The sequence below is a fragment of the Tamandua tetradactyla genome, chromosome 22 (genome assembly GCF_023851605.1).
Source record: "Tamandua tetradactyla isolate mTamTet1 chromosome 22, mTamTet1.pri, whole genome shotgun sequence".
Classification (NCBI taxonomy): Eukaryota; Metazoa; Chordata; class Mammalia; order Pilosa; family Myrmecophagidae; genus Tamandua; species Tamandua tetradactyla.
The window spans coordinates 20,169,166-20,193,138 of record NC_135348.1 but is presented as its reverse complement, the minus strand read 5'-3'; the positions used below and the strand labels follow the sequence as shown (position 1 = coordinate 20,193,138).

Genomic DNA, 23,973 nt, shown 5'->3' with positions numbered 1-23,973 from the left:
TCACCTGGTAGAAACCTTCTTCTGGGCCGTGCCAAGGGCATATGGGGCTCTGGGAAAGATAAACTATTCAGAGCAACTCTCTCTCTCCTTCTAACACTTTTATGCCCGTTGGTATCTGGATAAATTAAATTGCAAGGTCATGGTTATGCCAGTTGATCCACAAGAGCAGCATTTGCTTGAGGGGCCCTGTGGGCAGTAGGGAGTGCCTTCTGATGTGACATCCTCAGCTCCCTCTTCTCCACCCTGGCCTCTTCAAAAGCAGGTGGCAGGGGAAGCAGTGACTGCACTAAGGACAGGGAACTCCAACTGGAGAGGGTGCTGGTTGTGTGCCCTGACCCATATCTCTGTGAGCCAGTTCCCTTCACTGCCAAATTTGAAAAGTTGAGTCCCAGATTTCTTTAGAGGACATGAATTATTTACATGTGGGAGGATTGGAAAATCTCCACCCCTCCACCTTATCCCTACTTCCCTACCAGAGCTTCACTGGGAAGTTGGACTAAGCAGTAGGGTGCTTCATATATATATAATTATCCATGCTGTCAGCTTATTCCCCATGAGTAGAGTATACCAGACTTTAAGCACCTGAGATTAGGGACTATTTTGCCTTAGTATTTCTTGCAGTACTTACAACAGTGCCTTACCTGCCAGAGATACTCAATATTTGCAGACTGAATATCCCTACGTTTAAGTGAAGTAGTTCTAGAACTTCCTTGGGATCCTAAACTCTTCCAAATTATGCTATCCAGGAGTGCTGGAAAAGGACAGCTCTCTCTAGAAACAATCAGGGAATGCTAGAGGAGTTCTGAAGCCCATGCTCAGTGTTCTGCAGGAAAAAAGCAAGGTCAGTGCAGATGCTGATGGAATATGCCCTCACCTCCCCTTCAGCCTCATCTCAGCCCATGGTGCTCCAGCCACACCTTTCCAGTTCTGTTATTAGCTTTATGTCTGTCCACATTATATCCATTCCACCTCTACTCATTAACTCCTTCTGAACCTTGAGATCTCAGCTCAGTTCTCACATTCTCATTGATACCTCAGACTGGGTCAAATTTCCATTATCACACCATGTCTAGCTCTTACAAAAGTTTTCATTTAATATTTATATTTATAATTATTTGGTATATTCTTTCTCTCTGACTGCAGACTATTACTCTACGATGGCATGGATCATGCTTCTTATGTTCAGTGTTGTAGTCCCAGTTCTAGCATTGAATGTGGTATGTAGTGGGTAGTCAGTGAAAATGGAGGCATGATTAACAGCCTTCCTACCACACATGGGTGCAGCCCTGCAAATTCTGGAAGACACAGAGATTCTGGGTTGACTCTTGTTAGAGCTTACGCAGTGTAGAGCTCTTAGCATAGAATTTCTCACATGATTTACGGAGAGTGCTAGTCTAGAGCTAGTTCAAAAGCTACCAGTTGGGGTGGGCAATGGTGGCTCAGTGGCAGAGTTCTTGCCTGCCACGCTGGAGACCCGGGTTCGATTCCTGGTGCCTATCCATGTAAACACAACAACAACAACAAAAGAAACCTATGTCAATTGGTGTTCTGTGAAGATAAAAGTTCTTTGAAAAATATGGATGAAAATGTCTGTTGTGGTTTGGAGCTGTATGTATCCCTGAACAACATGTCCTTAAACTTAATCCATTCTTATGGTGTGAACTCATTGTAAGCAGGAACTTTTGATGAGGTTATTTCAGTTAAAGGAGTGGCCTAGGATGGGTCTTAATCCTATTACTGCAGTCCTGTGAAAGCAGAATGAAATTCAGACAGACAGGGAAAGCCACAGAAAGAGCAGCTAGAAGCTGAAATTAGTGGAACCGGGAAGAGAAGGGAGAGGCCAGAGGAGGCCACCATGTGTCTTGCCTTGTGACAGAGGAGCCCAGGCAGCCAGCCCCAGAACACTGGTCTTCAGGAAGAAAGCATCATCTTCAAGAGCCTTGATTTGGACTTTCTTCTAGTCTCAAAACTGTGAACTAATAAATCCCCATTGTTTAAGCTGACCCATTGCATGGTATTTGGTTGAGCAGCCAGTGACATTAAAACAATGTCACACACATATGTATAGTTATTATTTTGTGTTTTCTTTTTGTCTTCAAGAATAAGTGTGTCTCAAACTGCTAAACAGGGGTTATGTACCTGGAGAGGAGTGGGATGGACAGGGTAGTGAAGGGGGTCTTTCACCCTTTCTTCATTATACTTTGTATTTATCACTAATTCATAAACTTGTTGTGTAGCATCATCATCTCTTGGGTGGGATTAATCTATCCCCAGCTCACAGAGAGGACTCTGATGGGCCTGAGATATTTGGCGCTAACCCCTCTTGATCTCAGTAATTAATTCAGGGACAGGCCTCCAGTCTAAGCCAATCAGGGTATGGAATCTTCTCAAATGGTTTGTCACCCAATGGGGAGCAGCTTTCTAGCTCAGAAAGGGGCATTGCTTATAGTTGTCTAGAAATGCCGAAGCCATTTGGAAGCTCACTGGAGGCTCAATGCCCAGAATGGCAGAATTGAGGGACTCACAGGGAGCTGGAGATGGAGTGCTGGTGACTGCTTCTGAAGCCTGACCTAGCTCTCCATGGAGGTAGCAGTGACGTGTTCTAGTAAATTTATTGTTTAAGCTGCTTTGAGGTTTTGGTTTATTTGTTTGTTTTTTCTTGTAAATCTTGAGAGAGAAAGCAGCTTAATATGGTCTGGAAGATACCCAAAGATTTATCTACTATTTCTTCCCATTGCATCATTTATGTTTTCCCATAGCTGTAATTTATATACCTTATTCATAGAGGTGACAGCCTGTGGCACAGACTGTCAGGTTCCTACTTGAAAGGCATTGTCCGTTTTTCCTATTTTATTTAGGGTGACAACATACCTAGATAAAAAATCACATTTTCCAGCTTCCCTTGCAGCAAGATGTGGCCATGTGATTAAGTTATGACCAATGAGGTAAAAAGCAACCATGTTGTGTGGGGCCTGCAGGGACGTGGGGAAAGGAGCTGACTCTGCTGGGAGGTAGGCCTCTTTTACCATTGTCCCTTCCTTCCTCCTGCAAAGAGCTCCAGGTGCCATCTTGTATCACAAGATAATGCTGAGGATGGAAGCAGTGCTGGGATGGTGGAGCAGAAAGATATAACCAGCGCCAGTCCTTCCCTGGAGACTGTGGAATCACATTGGACCATTTACTTCTGGACTTCTTTCACATGAGAGAGAGAAAAAGAAACTCCTGTTGGATTAAACCATTGTTCTTTTGGATTTCTGCTATCATGTGTCTGAACCTAATTCTAACTGACTCACAGCCTGAAACATATTCAAAGATTCAGTAGAAGCCATTCTTGACTTTATATGTAGCATCTTTGTGACTTGTCATGGAAATACAATATTTTATGTGTGGAACCTACATATAGGAGAATTTCCTCTGACTTGATTTCTATTTTATTTGGACTGAAACTTGACCAGTTTGCATTGGTTGCAAGCCTTAACAAATCCAGGTACCGAGCAAAGCATAAAATGCCATTTTGGTCTCCATGCCTACCTGACATACATATTTGAGTGTTTCCCAGGTGCCTCAACCTTAATGAATCTGAAACCAAAACTGTTCTGGCCCACCTGGCCAGTACCATCCACTTTTGACTTCTTTTCCCACATACCACTTTAAGTAAACTGCACATCCATCCACCCAATTTTTTATGCCAGGAATAGGGGGGCCGCTTCTGACATCTTCTTCCTCTTTTCCAATATCGTAGGCTTTGTCAAGTCCCAGAGCCTCCCTCTAAAATATATTTTTATTCAATTTCTCTCTGTCTCCACTGTCACCTAGGAGGGTTAATCTGTACTATCTTGCTCAGTCAACTCCACTAGCATGTCTGGATTCCTATTTCCACATAGCAGAAGAGAGAAAACACAAACCAGATCACAGTACCACGATGCTTAAAACTCTTCAAAGGGTTCCAATAGCATCAGGATACAACCCTAAATCTTAAACATGGCTTATGAGTCTCTGCACCATCTGGTCCTTGTCACCCTTCACTCACTCTGCCTTAGCCACATGGCCCCCTCTTACAGTCCCTTAAATGTACCAGGCTCTTTCCCATGGCACAGGCTTGTTGTCTGCCTGGGTTACTCTATCCCACCCTCCTTTTAATATTTAACTCTTACTGATCCTTCTGGTCACTGATTAAATAACACTTTTTTAATGAGACTTTCCTTGACCCCTACCTCCAATCCATATAATGTTCTCCTGTTGCAATCTTATAATCTCATGTTGTACCTTTACTTTTGCCTGTACAGTACTTTAGTTTCAAATTCAATGTATATTTGTGTGACTTATTTTTTCTGTATGATGCCAGTCACCCTGCTGAGACCAAAAGCTCTGCGAGGACAGATGGTTGGTCTGTTTTGTGTACTGCTGTATCCCCAGCCCCTAGCGTGGTGCTTAACACATGTAGAAGTTTTAACAAATGTTTGTGGGAAGAATGAAATAATGAACTGAAGATAAGACCTGGGAACTCAATAGCATCTGCTATTGTGATCTACTCTTATTGAAGTCTGTCCTATATGGTTTAATGTTATGATTTAAGGGGCAATATGTTGGTGCCCCCCCAATCCCCATTTTCATTTCCTTCTCCTTCTATCTTCAACCTCTCCACCCTCCACCCCTTCCTCCTCCTCCTCATCATAGCTTTCAGCAGGCACTTTAGAAACACAATTTCATAAATCTCAACCCACCTGTAGTTGAAATGTCCTCATCTCCATTTTGTGGGGGCAAATCAGAGGTTTAGAAAAAATTTACCTTTGCCAAGGTCACACAGATATTAAAGAGTGATGTTGGACTGAGGACTCAGGTTCATTTTTCTCCTCCGTTTCCATCTTTCCAGTATCCATAATGTCTCACTTGATCATGCTTTTCATTCATTCCACATTTACCGATCGCCTCTGTCAGGCACTGTACAATGTGCAATTGAATACAACTAAACTGATTCGACTCCTCCACTCATGGTGATTACAGTAGACCTATTTAGTACTGAATTACAATTCATATCCATCTACTCTTTTTCATTTATTATTTTAATTGACTTTTATTAGAGTAGTCCATCTACTCTTTAACACCGTTTGGGGTGTGTAAGTGAATAAAGTGACAAGTAACCTTTTTTTGTTGTTGTTGCTATGTTTTAAGCTTGTTTTGCTGCAAATATTAAAAAAAAACTGGCTACACTGAATGAACATGAATTTCTGTAACTGACTGTGGAAAGTCTTAAGGAGATGCAGTTTTGGAGCAGATTCCCTCTTTTTCTTTTTTTGCCTCTATAATGAACTAAAGTTCACTACTACAAAATTCCCTCATTTAAAAGTGAGTTTTTAATATATTCACCGAATTGTGCAGCCATTACCACAATCTCAGTTTAAACATTTTCATCACCCCCCAAAAGAACGCCCTTACTTGTTAACAGTCATTCTTCTTCCTCTCCACCCACCAGTCCCTGGCAACCACTAATCTACTTTCTAAAGATTTGCCTATTCTGGATATTTCATTTAAATTAATCATACAAATGGCATGAAAGAATATCTGGTCTTTTGTGACTGCCTTCATTTGCCTACCATAATGTTTCCAAGCTTCATTCATATTCTAGCCTGTATCAATGCTTTGTACCTTTTTATTGTAGATTAATATTCCATTGTATAGATATACCACATTTTGTTTATCCATTCATCGACTGATGGACATTTGGGTTGTTTCTACTTTTTGACCGCTATGAATAATGCTGCTGTAATAAGCCTGTTGAAGTTTTTCTGTGGACGTATGTGTTCATTTCTTTTGGATTCCACCGAGAAGTAGATTTTCTGGGTCATCTGGCACTCTATCTATGTTTAACATTCTGGGAATTGCCAGCAGCCCCTCTTTATGAGGAAAAGTGTGGGTTTTACCCAGGGACTTAAGTACCTGTCAGTGATTTGCTGTTTGGTAAGGCTCAAGCTGTTTGTTTATACCCCTTTTATTCTCAAATATCGTTCTCCCCTTTATTTGCCTATTTTATTGTCTTCTCTGTAGACTCCAGGTCACTGCTGAATTTAGAAGTAACCACAGCTTTCAAGTTCCAAAAGTTATTTGTAAAACATTTTGAAGTCTCTGGAGGACGGACATTAAAGTAATACTTTCTATCTGTGGGTTAACCACTCAAGGTGCGGTTTTTTAACAAAAGAGCTTTTTGTGTCAGATGGCTGATTTAACTAGTTCCTGAAGGTTACACTGCTAGGGTAAATTGTCCAAACATTCTTCTTTTTCTTTGTCTTTTTTTTTTTTTTTAACAGTTTTATTCACACATCATACAATTCATCCAAAACGTATGATCAACATTTCTTGATACAATCACATAGTTGAAACAGATTTTTAATTAACCAGCTCGGAGTCTACATGTTTTAAAGAATGACTTTTAATTTTCTTGGTGATATTGCCATATTACTAAATTTACTGAGTATGATATGATTAGTAAAAATGTATGTAGAGTGCCTAGAATGTGCCTGGCTCATAATTGTTGAATAAATTGTCAGTTGCTATTATGAAAAGTTACTCTATTGAGCTTCTTGTGAGTTCTTTTAGGTATAATTTTAAATGTCATAACTTTTTTGGGGGGATACAGTTGAGTCTTTTTCAGAACACACAGAATAATAGGGTTTTCGAAGTGCACTGACGTCAATTTTCATTTGATTGTCACTCTCACCGCTGTGAAAACCACATATAACCTGACATTTGTATACCTACTGGTGGTTATTTTTCAAATAATAAAGGTCGCCTTTACTACTCAAGCAAATGCAGTCTGCCGAACACAACAAAGTAACTTGTCTGTGGTTTAGCCACCCTCTCCCTTCCCCCAAGTCTAGAGGCATTTAGTGCGGATACGCAGAACAGTGCAGTAGAATAGAGAGTTTTCAGGGTCACCCAGAAAACTCTCCTTGCCCTTGAAAGCTTTGGGTCTGAAACGGAGCTTTAAGACATATTTTCTTTTAAATGGGGAACGTGAGAGCCTCACATGCTAGTCCGTTCACAGCTCAGGGTCTGTCCCAGGATAAACAAAAAAGGCAATCATTCCCTTTAGCAAGCCAGGTCGCCTCCGAGTTCTGTCGGCCGGCTCCCGGGATCAGAGATTGACTGCTATTAAGACACTGCTTCCTCTTCCCAGTCCGTGAGTCACCCCGAAGAGGAAAGCCGAAGGGGAGAGGCACGCGACTCGGCGGCGGGGCACTGCGCGGGGCGGTAATGCTAGACCGAGAAAGCCTCGGAAGGAAGAGGAGGGGCCACCGCGCGTGGGGAAGAGAAGAAAGCGACGTCTGGGGGAAGGGAGAGGGGGAGGAAAGGAAGGCGGAGGAAAAAGAAGGGGGCGAGCCCGGGAGGCGCCCGGGGCCGGGTGCCAGCAGCCGGGCGGGGCGGGGCGGGGCGGCCTCGCGCCTCGGGGAGGATCAGCGGCGCGGGGGCCGGGCCGGGCGGGGCGGGGCCGCTGGCGCTGAAGGGCTGGCGGAGGTTGTCGGGATCCGGGCCCCGCGCTGCTCGCTCGCCTCCCCGACCCCTCCTCCGACCCGCTGAGGCTTTGCCGCGCGGGGCATGTCCGCTCCGCGCTCGCCGCGCGCCGCCGGCTGCTAGCTTCTCCGGGGCTTCCCGCCTGCGCGCTCCGCACCTGGCCGCGGCCTGGGAGCCCCGCTCGCGCTGCAGCGCCGGGTCCGCGTCGCCGGGTAGGTCGGCTGCGGTCATGGGGCTCCAGCCCTTGGAGTTCAGCGACTGCTACCTCGACAGCCCGTGGTTCAGGGAGAGGATCCGCGCCCACGAAGCGGAGCTCGAGAGGACGAACAAGTTCATCAAAGAGCTCATCAAGGACGGGAAGAACCTCATCGCTGCGACCAAGAGTAAGAGGCGGCTCGAGGGGCTGGCGGGGACCCGGGCGCGGGCGGGCTGCGGCGCGGCCGGGCCGGGGGAGCCTCTCCAGGCGGGAGACCGACGGGCCGGGGCTCGGCGGCCGTGCCAGGTGCGGAGCTCAGGCCTGACAGTCGCGGGGACCGGAGATTCATGCCGGACCAGCCGGGGTCGCTCGGAACCCGGGAGGCTTCTGGAGTCTTTCCTCCCCCGGGCGTGCGGCGGCGGGAGTGAGGAGCCGTGCCCGCGAGCCCCGCCTCGGCCGCTGCCGAGAGCCCCTTGGTGCCTGCGTTCCCGGCTGCAGGGACCCAACACGCTCACGGATTAGAGTCCAGGTGGTTTTTTTTTTTTTTTTTTTTAAATTGTATTCTGAATCTGCGCACAATCGTCTGCAGATCAGAGACGTCGGCTTTAGTAGTTTTGTCTCGTGATCTCTCAACAAGAGCTTTCCTGGGGGAAAAACTGGCTCGGTGTTGAATTCTTCCTGACCCCGTTTAAGCCGCACCGTTTCTGATCTTTGTCCACACTCTTGTCCCGGGCCATTCACTATGCCAAACCAGAAAGTCCACCTGGGCTTTTTGCTTCTTTCCGCACATTCTTTCCCTCCTCCGGCTCTGAGGAGGGTTCAAAGATTCGTGCTTGTTAGGAGGAGCCGGTAGCCTGCTCTGCTCTCTCTGGCCGCGGCGCGTACCGTCTGCAAATAGGGAATTCCACCCTTGTCAAGCTTTAATGCCCTCCTCCCCTGGGCTTTTCTATCTCTTGAAAAACTCGGAAGTGGCCACAGAAGAAACAGGAAAGATAGGGATAGTATTGTTGAGAAGAATCTTCTAGGCGGGAGAAGGGCTGAAATTCGTGCAGAAACGCTGAGTTGGTGATTCTTGCTGGAAGGAGGGAGGAGTTAAGTCCAGTGAAGAGTTGGGCAGCTTGATATCTTGGGGACCCTTGGAAGCCTGTGAGGTCCTCCTTCTCCCTTACTACAAGGCTCGCATACACGTGTACAGCAGACAGGAGACCAGGGAAATCAGCATCCAGCCTTGCAAGTCTGCGTTGTTCGAGCCTTTATCGATTCCAAAAGTTCCTCAATTCACGGATTCCCAGCCTTGGAACTTCGTATTGTGTGTAGACATCACTTCTGGGAAAGATACCTCAAATCCTTCCTCTCCCCCTCCAATTTTGCATGAAAGTAAAGTGAAATATTCTGTCTCAGAAGCCCAGCACAGTGCCTGGGACAGTACAATGTTCATTTAATGAATGAGTTGAAATAAATTTTGTTGGGAAGAATCTTGTGACCCTTTCCTATAATTTTGGAAGCAAGTCACTCAACTTCCTTGGGTAATCTCCAAAGTTCCTTTTGGCTCTGTGACCTCTTTGCCGTTGCAAAATCAGGACTGGGAAACACTTTGTTGGCAACATGTGACTAGTGGGCTTATTTGGTTGATGGCTCTCCAGTCCCTTGGCATTGGGTATGTGTGTTGGGTGGGGAGAAAGGGAGGGGCTGTAAATATGCAGGGATGGGCACAGAAGGGATGGGGTAGTGGTGGGGAAGTGACAGATGTGGAGTGAGGTTGAGAGAGGGGACTTTCTTTTTCTTCCCTAGTTTGGTGTTAACCAGTGTTGCTCATCGGGAAGTATTTCTTCTCTCCTCTCTTACCGCTGTAGCAGCTCCCTCCAGAGCTAGGGAGATGAGGAAGGAGGCTCTGGTGGGGAGAGGTAGATGGTAAAGCCCATCTGGCCAGTTCTAGAAAGCTGTGCGAGGGCATGTTAGCTTTTCTGCTCACAGGATGCATGCCACGTGTTTGCATGTGCATGCTAGTGCATCTGGGGGGACAGCTGTGGGCCTTCCTCCCCAGAATGTAGATACAAATTTGTGCATTTGTAACTTATTCCTTTTGATTTTTGCCCTTTGCCATTAGAAATATAAACGGTAATTATGTTTGAGGGAGTCACGCAGAAGTATGTATTTGTCTCATTACATTTAAATAACTTACACGCAGAATAAGATGAAACACAGATTTAGTTCCCATGCCTTTGGCCGTTTGGGAAGACCCTGCTTTTGCCCAGCTTGGCCTGTAAAGTTCCTATCAAAAGTTAAGAATTTTAAGGGTAGTTCAGTGGAATTCTCACCTGCCTTGCAGGAGACCTGGCCTGTGCACTACCCCCCACCCCCCTGCTAAAAAAAAGAAATCAACAAATGGTGATGCAATACGGGATAGTCACATGGAAAAAGACCCATATAGTGTACACACACCCCAGAAATCTAAGAGCTTTAATTCTTCTTCACTGTTAGGGGCCGGCTATATGACAGTTGGTCAGGTCACTGATTTCTTTTGCATTCTGTCTCTTCTACCCTATTTCCTAGAGGCATTAATACCATTCTGCAATATTTGGAAATTACCTGATTGGGTCATTGAAATTGCAGTGTAGGTCAGGTCCATCGTCTGTCTAACCAGTTGAACCTTTCTATAACATATGAGTGTCAAGGAAGTCAAGGAAGGAAATTAGGCGGAGCATCTGCAGAGAGATCAACAATCACGTAGGTCAGATTGTTTATATTCCAGATGTTTTACCTTTTCGTTTTGCAGAAATGGCATTTATGCATTTTCAAAATTGTGTGTCATGTTTTAAATGATTCTTGTTTTTAATTGCCCTGTAAGATATTTCTTGAGTGTACCAAATAATTGTTGCATTTATAGATTTTTATGTCTTGATGCTCAGAATGCTCTATAAATACTTAGAGAAGATGGAGGAGGTCCTGTAGGACCTGAAGGCTTATTTCTGATTCAGTTATTTAGCAACCAGCACACGTTTAGTACCTACGGTTTGTTAATTTTTGAGCTCGAAATACAAAGAAGTAATAAGATAGAAGCCCTTGTCCTAGAGTTTGTTCCCTGGTTGAATTCAGTTTAATCCAGGGAACATATCTGAATCCCTGTTCTGTCTGCAGTGTGGTAAATGCTGAATGATCTAAAATTCAGTGACAAGTATTTTAACTTTGCCAGGAACAAGAGTTTGTTTTAGATTAAGGTGGAGAAAATTTGCTGGAAGTTTTGAAACGCAGTGGTGTTTCAAGGAAGGAATGGAACCTTGACAGATTGGAGACAGCTGAGAAGAAACCAGAGCCCCAGCAGTGTTTGGGGAAGAGGAGGAGCCCAGTTTGGCTGGAATAGAGATTTCATTTTGGGGAGTAAAATGGGATGAATGGATGGGTCACTTAGATTATGGTGGGCCATGAAGGCGAGGTTGGGAATGTGGACTTTATCCGGAAGGTTTTTCAGCAGAAGGCTGATGTCATGGGAAAGAGATGGCATAGAAAGTGTGTGGGGTGAATTTGGAGGTGTCCTTGGGGGTGGGGAGAAGACTTGAGGGCCATTGATTGATTTGGAGATTAGTCACTCAATTCAATGGCTTCTTTGTTCAAAATGGCGTTTTAAGTCCTTTTTCTCTTGTAGAATAATCAGTGTCCTCTTCCAATACAGTTTGTCCTTTTGCTCGCCTTTCATGTGATGGCAGCCTAGCTTCAGATGCTTATGATTCATACAATCATACAGCATATTTATCATCAATAAGCTATATATGCTTTTCTTAAAATTCTGTATTAATTTTCTTAAAATTTTATATTAGGTATTTTTGAGAACAATATACTCAGTTTTTTTGAAAAAAATATATTTTAGAGGGTAGTTTATACGTATTAAAACAAATTGCCTTTATATTTGTTAGGCAATTCTGTAGCTACGTAAATGCTCTCTCATAAACTCAAATTCGCTGGCATTGTGTGTGTGTGTGTGTGTGTGTGTGTGTGTGTGTGTTTGTGTCTGTCTGTCTGTCTTGTCTGTCTTTCTGTCTGTTAAGCTGTATTTAAGAGACCTTGTTAGTGGTGGATCGGGGACTTGAACTCCTTCAAGTCCTCAGGACAACGTAAAGGTTCCCTTTTGCTCTCTCTGTGCTTCTTGTTTCAGAGAAGTGGTTCTTATGGAAATTCCTCCTGGGGAAACTTTGCAAGTTGCCATTGCATTGAAACTCAACACAATTTGGAAGACTTAAAAGGAATTTCAGTTCGTTGTGAGCTTGAGCCTTGCTGTCCTTATTTGTAAAATGGGACTGACTGCTGCAGAAATGTTGAAGATCGGACATAACATTGTAAAAACATTTTCAAAGGCACAAATGTAAAGTGGTTGTGAAGACTCTGTTGGTTGCCCAGCCAACATTCTTTTTCTCCCCTCTGATAAAATTCAGATTTTTTCCAGGTATCTACACCGTTTCTCAAGTGACTCAGGGGAGGGTGATTAGGGGAGGTTCTAATTAGTCTCAGTCAGGAGTTCTCAATCTTCACTGCCCTTTTCAGTCACGTGGGGAGCTGTAGAAAAGACCTGCGCATGCGGGGTTGAAAACCACTATCTCTCATTCAGTTTACCGGAGACCCATTTTCTGGGCTGATCGGTGCATCTCAGTGCGAACTGAGGACACATGATGGAAGTCTGCTGGAGACTTCAGGAGAAGGTTTCCTTTCATCTAAGAAGGAGATTCAAAAGCAGTGACATTCTCTTCTTCCTGTGTGCTGTCTGGTTGTGGTTCCTGGGATGCCAGTGCCATCATGGGATGGTGAGCAGAACCAGCCTGAGAGTAGGTCACACAGGGCTTACTGGATCGAAGACTTTGATGCCACCGTGAGAGCCGTGGATTATTCTGTGCCTGCAGCCCATCTCTGGACAGCTTGATAAATGATGTAAGCCAGTTTGAGCAGGGTTTTCTGTTACTTAACACATTAATTTTTTTTTTTTTTTTTTGGGTGCATGGCCTAGGAATCGACCCCAGGTCTCCTGCAGTAAGGGGAGCATTCTACTGCTGAACAACCCATGCACCCTTAACACATTAATTTTGATGGGTTGGTTTTGTTGTAAATTTGGTGCTGATGCTCTCATTGAGTGGAATTTAGAGAGGTATAGATATATATGTTGTCTTTACAAAATTGTCTTTACAAAAGCCAAAACATTACAAATACAATTTCCTCCAAAGAAATCACCACACGCCCCCTACAATTTGGGCATCACCTGGCATAAATGTGAAACTCACAGGGTTTTACTGCAGCACACCGGGATCTAATATCAATGTAGCTTTGCTGTGAAATGATTACAATCAGACTTCAGCTCTAAATGCTTTACTCACTGCAGGTGGTCCTTGCCTGTGTTTACACCGATTGCTATTTAGGGCCATGTTGCCAGCCTAGTCCTGCTTACTTAGAATGTTTTACAGGCCAGTCTGTCCTGTTATGCTCTAAGAGTCCTTCTGACACATTGCCTTTTTCTTGTCCTGCGGTCAGCTAGGGGTCCTTTTGACCACTTCCTTTTTGTTGGGCTGCTTGGGAGACCAGAGGGCATCATTTACTTTGGAGGAGGAAGCAGATTGAGAAAGAAGGGTATGTTGTGTTTCTTCTTTAAAACAGCTGCTGAGACAGTGATGCACAGAAGATTAAGAGCCCAGGCTTGGGGGCTAGTGTATGTCTGTCCACATCTAGCTCAGCCACCTACTAGCAATGGAACCTTGGTCAAGTTGCTTAGCCTCTATCGATGTTCTCATATATAAAATAGAAATTATAGTAGTACCTGTCATTTAAGATTGCTAGTTGGGTTGATTGTGTTAATGCATGTAGAAGTGCTTGGAATAAACCCTCACAGGATTAGTAACTATGATGTAGCATCTAAACTGCCGTAGTATAGGTTCTACTATCAAGGCCTGTCCTTGCCTGAAAAATGGTTGCTCTGGCCCCCAGCCCAGTTATCTACGTTTAGGGCTTATACCCCTGAGTGTATTTGTCCAAATCATCACTTACCAGTGACGAAAAAGATGGGTAAAATTGTCAAACTCTGGAAAGGCTTCTGAGTTTAGAATGTAGTTCAGGACACTGGAAAATCTTGAAAATAAATTGAGAATCAGAGCTCAGTGGTATCTTGGGAAGATATTTTCCAGAATTTGTGTTTCACAGAGCTGTGAAGAAGCAGAAGGTGTTACTAAGGCTGTTGTAAACCTGGGAGGCCATTTCCAGCCGAGGTTCAGGCAGCAAGCCGCTTGTTCAGGGGACTGGCGGAAAAGGGTTGAAACACAAACAGTGAACCCTAATAGAAACTATGGACTATAGTTAATAGTATAATTATAATAATTTTTATCAGTTGGAACAAATGTGCCACAGTATGCATGGTGTTAATAGTAAAAGGGAGGTGGATGAGAACTTTGTATTTTCTGTTATTTTTATGTAATCCTACCATTTCTCTCATTAAAAATAAAAAAAAGTTGCAGATAAGCAAGACAGCTCTGATCATGGCGCTGAGATGACAATAGACTTAAAAATTGCCATGCTACTTTTGGCAGAAATTAATTACAGCATTTAACATGTTGGTTAAAACTGAAAAGTTAATGGGCAATACTTGATTTTGCTATGGGAAATGTACGATGAGAAAAAGAAGTCAGTCAGAGGGACATACCTAAGAGCTGTTAGGTAATCCTAATGCTCTACAAAAGAATCCTCAGAAGTCCCTGGACAAATCCCAAAGAAGCTGTTTTGAGTCCTGGGACTCTCGTAGCTATTACCTTGTGATTTTGTTCTTTGCATTGCAAGAAAAGCAGGAATTATGAAGGAAACAAAATATTGTGTAGTCTCCTAGGTTACCAGAAATCCCTCTTAAAGTGATTGTTGACTATATGTGGCAATGAATAGGTAAGTGGTTTACATCTGCCCACAATAAATAAAACCTGGTGTCTTATCTCACTTCTATGAAAGTCGATGTTAGAAACATAACTATTAAAATGTTGTATTGTGGAATTCGGTATTGTCTTGCGTTGCCGTTGACTTCCTACATCTTATTTAAAGAAAACATGTCTCATGAACTTGGCTTTATTTTCAGAATTCATAGGGTAGGATTTAGAAATTTTTAAATTATAATTCTGATCGACTAAAGGCAACTTGGATGTTTCACTCAGTTACTTTTAATAGAGTTACTTAACAGGAGCAAATAGGCAATCATATATTACATTTGAAAATTATGTTTTGTGTTATTTAAAATGTGTATAATTTAAATCATTTTAGTAATAGCTAACCTTTGAGCATTTACAATTTGTACTACTGTGTGCGAAGTTCTGCACAGGTGTAATTAATGTTAACTACTCTGTAGGATGTGTCGTTATTTACACCATTTTGCAGATTTTAGGAAACTGAACTCAGAGAGGTTGATGGCTTGCCCAGATCACACGGTTTGTCAGTGAAGAAGCTGGAATGTGTTTGACTCCAAAAATCATAATCACAGGCTGTCTCCCTAAATGGGTGTAACCACAGTCTTCTGCGGGGGAAGTTATGATATCTTGGTTATCTGGAATGTATGTATATCTGATGATCTAGTTAGGAGAATATTTTTATCTCGGCCTAATGCTCATGACTGAAAAACTGATGGATTTTTGAGGCCCCTGTGATCATCACTGTTTGCCCTCTTTACAAGACTTGGTTCTCATCTTTTTAGTATTCAAGCTTTTTCCATTAAAAAATTTGAGACGCTTTAGACATGTAATTGTATAATAAGCATCATTGTCTTGCCTCTTGCTTGAGAAGTAAATGTCCTTGTAGACATCTCCCCAGTAGCAACCCCATTCTTCTCCCTAGGAAGTAGCAGTTATCTAAAATCTGATGTTTATTATTCTCAGACATCTTAACATATATGCACACATCCCTAAGGAATGTTTGCTTTGCATGTTTTTAGACTTCAAATAATGGTTCCATACTATATTCTGCAGCTTATTTTTTTCCCTTCGGCATTGTATTTGTGAACTTCATACATGTAGCTCTTTCATGTAGTTCAGCCTTCCCTTTCCTAAAAATGATATTTAAAAAAATCTTTGCTAATTATTCTATAATGCACCTTATATCCATGCTTTTTTTTTCTGTGAAAGAATTATTATTCAGTATGAAAGCCTTATTGTAATTAACTATATAAACCTTGAAACACCAGCTTTAAAAACATTCTCGCATGAATCCAGGAATCTTGAAAACATTTGAGAATTTCTTTTCAATATTTTGTGTTTACTCAGTGGATGATCAGAGCAAAACAATCTAAATTTCAGAGGCATAGGAAATAACTGATCTGATTGAATAAAAAAAAAATTGCTTTTGCTTCATTGAAATTAACCTTCTAATATTAGGCTCTGAAGTGAAATAAACACGGTACATGTAGAATTTTGCTGTCAGCCTGTTAGGTCAGATGCATATGATTTTCAGGCAGGGGTTGGTTGGTATTTTAAGTCTCAAAACAAACAAGAGCCACAGCCTGCTTTATTTCATTATCCTAATATGGGAATATAATCTATAGACTTGGCCAGGGGAGTGCTTTTGTGTTGATAAAGCCCTGGGATCCTTCTCTTTAAACACATACACTGAAAACCCCTGGCATTTTACGTTCTATGGGCAGGCAGCTCTCTGAATGCCGGCATAGGCTGTACTCGCCCGGTGTTGCTTTGACCTCTGCCAGGCCTGATTCCCTGGTTGAACTAGAATTTCCGCCCTGAGTTTCCTGAGGAAGATGTTAATCCTGTGCCACTTAATATTTCAGCAGTGAGGGTGATTTCTCCTTCCTTGCTGACTGGTTCAGCCACAGGCACCCTCTGCCCTGGGGTGCTAAGGCATGGGTCCCATGGCCATCTGGTCGCGAGTCATGGTGAGTTGTGAGTTGCATGCCTGGAGGAAATCAGTTTAGCCAGGCTAGGTCATCTTGGGTCTGGATACATAGCATTTAGTACTCTTTCAAAAAAAAAAAAAAGGCAAAAAACACCTTTTTCTCAGACTATAAAATTGACTCCACCACTTATTAGTTGGGTGACTATGGGCTGTTTTAACCCTTCAGTGCCCAGGTTTTTTTAAATTAGTAAAGTGGCAATAGTAAGAACTCTTTACCTCCCTGGGGGTGGTGTTACTAAATCCTCACATTATATATTAAGAGATCTTAGACCCTGGCCTGGCTCATGGGAAGGGCTTATTATTGGTGTTGATTGTTATTACTAGAAGTGATCCCAACTTCCTTTGGTTGAACTTCAGCACAGTTGCAGCTTTACCAGTAGTGACAGTAGAAATGACTCATGATCTTTTCTCTCTTTCACGCTAGCAGTATCTTTAAGCACGGTGTTGAAGATGGGCCTCTCATTTATTACATTGGCGAAACCATCTGTGATGGTGTGTTGAAATACAACATATTGCTGAAGCTCTTTGCTTGAAAGTTTTGGGGACAAAGCCAAAAGCAGAAGGGTGTGGAGTGTCATTGAAATGTCATTACTTTTATTTGAGAATCTTGCCGAGAGTGCTTCTGTCACTCTGACAGATGGTTTTGTTTTCCTTTTGTGGAATGAAAGTCAGAGGCAGCAGAGCGAAATCATGAAAGATCATGGTCAAAGTCAGACTGACTCACTGTGTGACCTCCTGCAGGGGAACTTCTCTGAGCCTCAGTCTCCTGTTCTGTAAAATTTGAATTATAGTTTTATCACCCTGAAAGTGTGTTCTAATTAAATTGGTTATTTACAGAGTATTTAGAAAAGTGCTTGAATAATAATCCATATATGTGTTGGGTAAGTGTATTAGTTTGTTAAGCTTTTGAAATGCAATATACCAGATATGGAATGGCTGTTTTTCTTTCACATGGGCAGGCACCGGGAATCGAACCCAGGTCCTCTGGCATGGCAGGCAAGCATTCTTGCCTGCTGAGCCACCGTGGCCTGCCCATGGAATGGCTTTTAAAGAGGGAATTTATTGTAACAAGTTTTACAGTTCTAAGGCTATAAATATGTCCTAATTAAGGCATGCAGGGAAAGATACCTTGGCTCAAGGAAGAGTGGTCTGGGAAGGCATGTGACTGGCATCTGCTGGTCCTTGTTCCTTAATTCTCTAGGACACAACTTTGGGTTTCATCTCTTAGTTTGTCGGGGCCGGAGATTTCTTTTCTTTAGTTTCTGGCTGTTTTTGTCTCCATTTCCAAACGTCTACATTGGCGCTCTCAGTCAGCGCTTCCAAGCGTCTGTATCTACATCTACAACTGAGGTTTCTCTAAAATGTTTCCCCCTTTAAAGGACTCCAGCAAACTAATTGAGACATTCTGAGTGTGTGGAGCCACATCTCTGTCTAATCAAAACATCACAGTTGGGAGTGCCGCATCTCCTTGCTGATGAACTGATCAAAAGTTTCAGCCCTACAATATTGAATCAGGATTAAAAGAAATAGCTGCCCCCCGCAAGATCAGGTTTAGTACATGGCTTTTCTTGGGGTACATAATAGCTTCAAACTGGTACCTTCTACTCCCTGGACCCCCAAACAGACATGTTTTTTTCCATGTACAAAATACATTCACTCCATCACAATATCACAAAAGCCTTAAAGCATTTCAGTAACAATACAAATACAATACAAAGGTAAAAGCAGTACAAAATCTCATCCAAGTCAGCTACAGACATGGTCTGTTCTAAGGCACCAGTCCTCTGGCTTGTGGACCTGTGAAGCTCAGAACAAGTTACAAAGGAGGGACAGTCATAGGATACATGCTTCCGTTGCCATAGGGAGCAATCAGAAGGTAAACGGCATTCGGGTAAAACCAGACCTGAACAATTTTGAAAACCTGCGGGGCAGACTCTATTAGATTTCAAAGTCTGAAAGTCATTTCCCCTTCGGGCCTTAGAAGCAGCAGTCCCACCCTTTCCAAGGGCCTATGCAGAGTTCTTGTCTCTTCAAGTGCTGGGGTGAGTTGCAACATTGGGGTTTGTTGGGGGGCCACCTTTTTCTCAGCTCTACCCTCTCCGTACATCGGGGCAGCACCCAGAATCTCTGCCATCTCTGGGGTACACGCTCAACACCCTTAGAACAATGGAGTGGCGGCCAGGCTCCCCCCAAGCCCTGCTTTATTACTGCACCCTCTCCCGATGTCTGGGGCAGCACAACTCTTCCTTAGCAACGAAGCTGAAGGCCTGCCCTCTGCTTCTGGGGCAGACTCACTCTCTTTACCTGTATGGATAGGTTCATTCTCCTCACCTGAGATTTCCTGGCTCCAGATTTTTTCTTCCATGGTTCTGCCTCAGAAGCTGTTTTTCCTTCAGTTTGTCCCTTTTCTGCCCCCTTTAGTCTAGACTTGCAGTGGGTCATATAGATCTCACAAAACACTTCTTGATTTTCCATATAGTGCACAAAAGATCAAAGCCTTTAGACTATGACTTTCCACAAATTCTTTCTGGATAACTCCATCTCCAGTCCTTGTTTGTCCTGTAATGGCTAACTGCTTCCATGTCTAGTTAAATCCTCACGTGGGGTCTCACTTTCTGGAAGCCCAGAATTTTCCAGACCATCCACTTCTGTTTTCTTTGCATGTGAGAGTTAAGTTCTCAACTTACCTCTTTCTTGTTGTATTTTACTGTAAGCTGCAAGGAGCTGTTTCTGCATATAGACTGCATTTTCTATATCTAGTTTGGAGAGTTCTTCTGCTAAATATCCATGTTTTGCCTTCCGTCTGCAAAGAAGCTTTCCTTCCAGTTTGCAATGACATGTTCATCATTTCCGTCTAAAGCCTTGTCAGATATTTTTAGAGTCCATATTTCTACGAAAAGTCTTTTCAAAGCAATTCAGGTCTTCTCTGTCAAGCTCCTTACAACTCTTCCAGAATCTTCCCCTTATCCATTTAAAAAGCTGTTCCAGCATGTTTGGCATTTGCAAACTGCAGAAGTGCCCCACTTGTGGTACCAAGATCTGTATTAGTTGTTCAGTTGCTGGAATGCAATATACCAGAAATGGAATGGCTTTAAAAAGAGAATTTATTATATTATAAGCTTATAATTCTAAGGCAATAAATATGTGCTGAGGCATCCATGGAAAGATACTTTGGATCAGGGAAGGGTGGTCTGAGAAGGCACTTGATTGGTGTCTGCTGGTTCTTGTTCCTGGTTCTGTTGCTTCCAGCTTCTGATGCCAGTGGTTTCCTCTCTAAGCATCTGTGGGCCTTCATTTAGCTCCTCTGGGATACAACTCTGAATTTCACCTCTTAGCTTAGTATCTCTTGGGGCCAGAGATTTCTTCTCTTCAGATTCTGGCTATTTCTGTCATTCTCTGAAAGTCTGCATCGCCTCTCTCTGTCAGCTCTTCCAAATGTCTATGTCTTTGTCTGCAACTGAAGTTTCTCCAAAACCTTCCCCTTTTAAAGGACTCCAGCAAACTAATCAAGACACACCTTTAACGGTTGGAGTCACATTTCTGTCTAATCAAAATGCCACACCCGCATTTGGGTGCGCCACAGCTTTGTGGAGATAATCTAATCAGAAGTTTCAGCTCTACAATACTGAATCGGAGTTAAAAGACATGGCTGTCCCCAGAAGGTTGGATCAGGATTAATACATGGCTTTTCTTGGGGGCCATAATATTTCAAACTGGCACTGTGAGCACAGGAAAAAAAATCTCAAATCTGTTCAGTTATCACTATAATAACGGAGAGGGAGTGGCCACGTGACCCTCATTAGAAGAGAGTATCATTGGTAGAAGTGGGGAGTGTAGTTTTAAGGGGCACAACACTTAAAGGGAGCCCCCATTGCAGTTGATTGGGAAGAACCTGGGAATAAAATAAGTGAATTGGTGGTAGAGGCAGCTCTTACAAATTATTTGGTTAATAGAGATTTGACCATGCTGGTGCTGGTTTGAAAGGAAGTATGCCCCCTAAGAAAAGCCATGTTTTAATACAAATCTCATTTCATAAAGGTAGAATAACCCTTATTCAATACTGTATGTTTGAAACTGTAATCAGATCATCTCCCTGGATGATGTGATTTGGTCAAGAGTGGTTGTTAAACTGGATTAGGGGATGACATGTCTCCACCCATTTGGGTGGGTCTTTATTGGTTTATTGGAGTCCTATAAAAGAGGAAATATTTTGGACAATGAGAGATTCCGGAGAGACTCAGAGAGAGCAGAGAATGCTGCAGCATCACAAAGTAGAGAGTCCATGAGCCAGCAACCTTTGGAGATGAAGAAGGGAAACACCTCCCGGGGAGCTTCATGAAACCAGAAGCCAGGAGAGTAAGCTAGCACATGACACCGTGTCTGCCATGTGCCCTTCCAGCTGAGAGAAAAGCCCTGACGGTGTTCACCATGTGCCTTTCCAGATGAGAGAGAAACCCTGAACTTCATCGGCCTTCTTGAGCCAAGGTATCTTTCCCCGGATGCCTTTGATTGGACATTTCTATAGACTTGTTTTAATTGGGACATTTTCTTGGCCTTGGATCTGTAAACTAGCAACTCATTAAATTCCCCTTTTTAAAAGCCATTCCGTTTCTGGTATATTGTATTCCAACAGCTAGCAAACCAGAACAATGCTGTTCTAAGTATCCAATGGAGAAGGAGATTGAAGATTCAGGGAATATCCCAGGTTGCAAAGCCCTTTCCAGTATATATGGAGATGGGACCCAGATTCCAGGTGAAGGAGGGACACATCTTCGTTTATTTAAACAGCAGAAGGAGTTGCACACACTGGTAAATTTCTTGGATTTGTGGCCGGTCATTGAGGAAATGATCAGCTTGATGGATTTATTTTCTCTGCAAGGGTAAGAGGCGAGATAATTTTAAAAAATTGTCTTTTAATCCTTTTCCTTTCTACATTTTTTTTTCTGAAGAATAAATAACATGCAACTTCATGCTGGTTTCATTTTTGCTGTGTACAGAGTAAAAAATGCCTCTGGCAACATCTGGGAAGGTTCTAGAACTTCATTTTCCTGCCTTTTTTTTTTTTTTCCCCTTGAGAAGAGGAGGAATAGAATTTATAAAATCAAAAAAGGAGTAATAGTCTATGATCTGAGATAGCTTTTCTTTTCTTGGTAACTACTTAGGTTCTAACTAGTCTAAGAAACAGCTCCTAGAAGAAAGAAATGCTTTCTTTATAAAAACAAACAACAAAAAAAATGGGTTACTGTAATTCATCAAATGCAATGTCAGTTAACCCTTCTTTTCCCTCTGTGCCTTGCTGCACAGACTGGCTTGGAGCTCGGCACTCAGCATGCCTTCGGGAATTCAGACTGGAGACCTTCAGGTTCTTTGAAGGGAGGGTCATTGCTTATGTCCCTAGAGCAAGAATTGGTGATCCATTTTTCCGGGAAGCAGTTGGAAGGATAGAGTTTGGAATTAATCAGAACCTTGGTTTTTTTTTTTTTTTTAAATAGTTTGCATTTTTGATATAAAACATACTGTATATCCTCATTCATTTCATCCAAAATTGCAGGTGAGAGAAATCCAACTAAAACTACTTGAAGCAAAAGAGGGAATTTTGGAGCTCATAGAATGTGTTCTATGGAGTGGAGTTTGCTTTATATACACCTGAGTCCCAGGGCTCAAATAATATCTTCAGATCTCTCTCTGTATCTCCAGCATTTTTTTCAAGTTGGCTTTACTTTGAGGTTGACATCATTCTCTGGTGACTCTAGCTTCATTTTATATTTTACTTCTTAACCACAGGAATTCGAAACAGCAGTGACCTCCTTTTCCCTAGAGCATGGGTTTTCAAGTGAGTGATTTTGTCCCCAGGGGACACTTGGCAATGTCTGGAGACATTATTGATTGTTACCAAATTGTTCATTTTAGCCATTGTAAATGTGCAATTCATTGTCTTTAATTACATCCACCATGTTGTGTTACCATCAACACTGTCCATTAACCGAAGCTTTTTCGTCACCCAGTACAGAAACTCTATAGTCATTGAGCAATAACTCCACCTCCTCCCTCCTACCAGCTCTTGGTAACCTCTCATCTATCTGTGGCTATGAATTTGCTTATTTTGGAAAGTGACTCTACTGAACTTGTTTTGGTCTGGTGTAGCAAACAAATTAGGACTGTGTGGCACTAGCAGGTAAGTGCGTCTTCCTGTCAAATGATTGGTTAATTTTAACCAGAAGAGAGCGGAGGGGGTGATGAAAATGAGAGGTGAATGGAAATTGTGGTCTGTGCAACTTGCTTGGATACAAGGTCAAGGTTTTTGATATAAGGAGGTGGTTAGTAACTGTAGTTTTGGTATTTAACCATTGACGTATGGAGTGGCCGTGATTCTTTTGACCATTGTGGGGGGAAAACTTACATTAAGATAGTTTATAGTATTTAACTACTTATTATTAAATGAAATATTTAAAAAATGTGAGTAGTGATACTGGCTTAATTTAAATTTTTGACACTGATGATGTGCTTATTTATTTTTGGAGGCCTAGAGTATTAAGAAAAACTGATATATTTGAGTGTCATTCATCTGGTAGAGGGGATTGAGTCATCATACTTTCTTTTTCCTTTTGAACAGAAATTTAAGCAGATTCTTTTCCGATTTGATATCCCTGGTTTAATTTTAGTTTTAAAATCAGTTTTGTAAGTAAGCATTTAGAGAAGTTGCTTAACAGTTTTATTTTCTTCTGAAACCATGTATAGTCTCTGGAAATATTTTCCTTCCTTGTTTGTGGGATAGTACCTGTAGTAGAGATTTGAAAGTAAGTGAGCTCTTTCCACACTTTTCATTGATAAGTGAAGATAGATGCATTGAGATGACTAATTCAGTATCTATTAGGTAACTTCTGAAATCTTTTAGAAATGACTATAATGTCTTAGTGGTGTTGTCTAAAAGCCTTATATGGTTTATGCAAATTAATCTGTTGAGGAACAGTCATATATTCAGAAGCAGGATGTATCATTTAACCACAGTTAACAGTTTTTTGTTTGCTCTAAAATGGTTCATTGCCTTTTGGCAGTGTCCACTGGGGAGTCTGCACCACTCACTTATCTTGACAATCCTAGAATAAAAAGGTTTTAGGAAGTGCTTCTTTGTCCAGAAAACAGGCAACTTTGTAACGGCTCTGAATTTTGACTTTGAAATTTTCATTCTGTAAGCTTTCAAGCTGAATGTATAGTATCCAGTAAGTGCATTTCCTGCGTAGCTGTATGTAGTGGTAATAAAATGGAATGGCGTGGGGAGGGACGTGTGCCTGGTGAGAGCTGGCAGCACATCACTGAGCCTTGTCCTCCGGAAGTTGTTGGAGGGGCACTTGAGAGTACAG

At 42.5% G+C, this 23,973-nt stretch overlaps 1 protein-coding gene across 1 annotated transcript in view; it reads left to right on the top strand.

Moving 5' to 3' along the window:
• Positions 1–7,654: 7,654 nt before the first annotated feature.
• The window catches only part of ARHGAP10 (Rho GTPase activating protein 10), a 345,070-nt gene continuing 328,751 nt past the window's right edge, over positions 7,655–23,973 (top strand). The window contains exon 1 of the mRNA XM_077139864.1: positions 7,655–7,892. Within this exon, the coding sequence (XP_076995979.1) occupies positions 7,739–7,892 (154 nt within the window). The 5' untranslated portion in view covers positions 7,655–7,738. The remainder of the gene's footprint in view (positions 7,893–23,973) is intronic.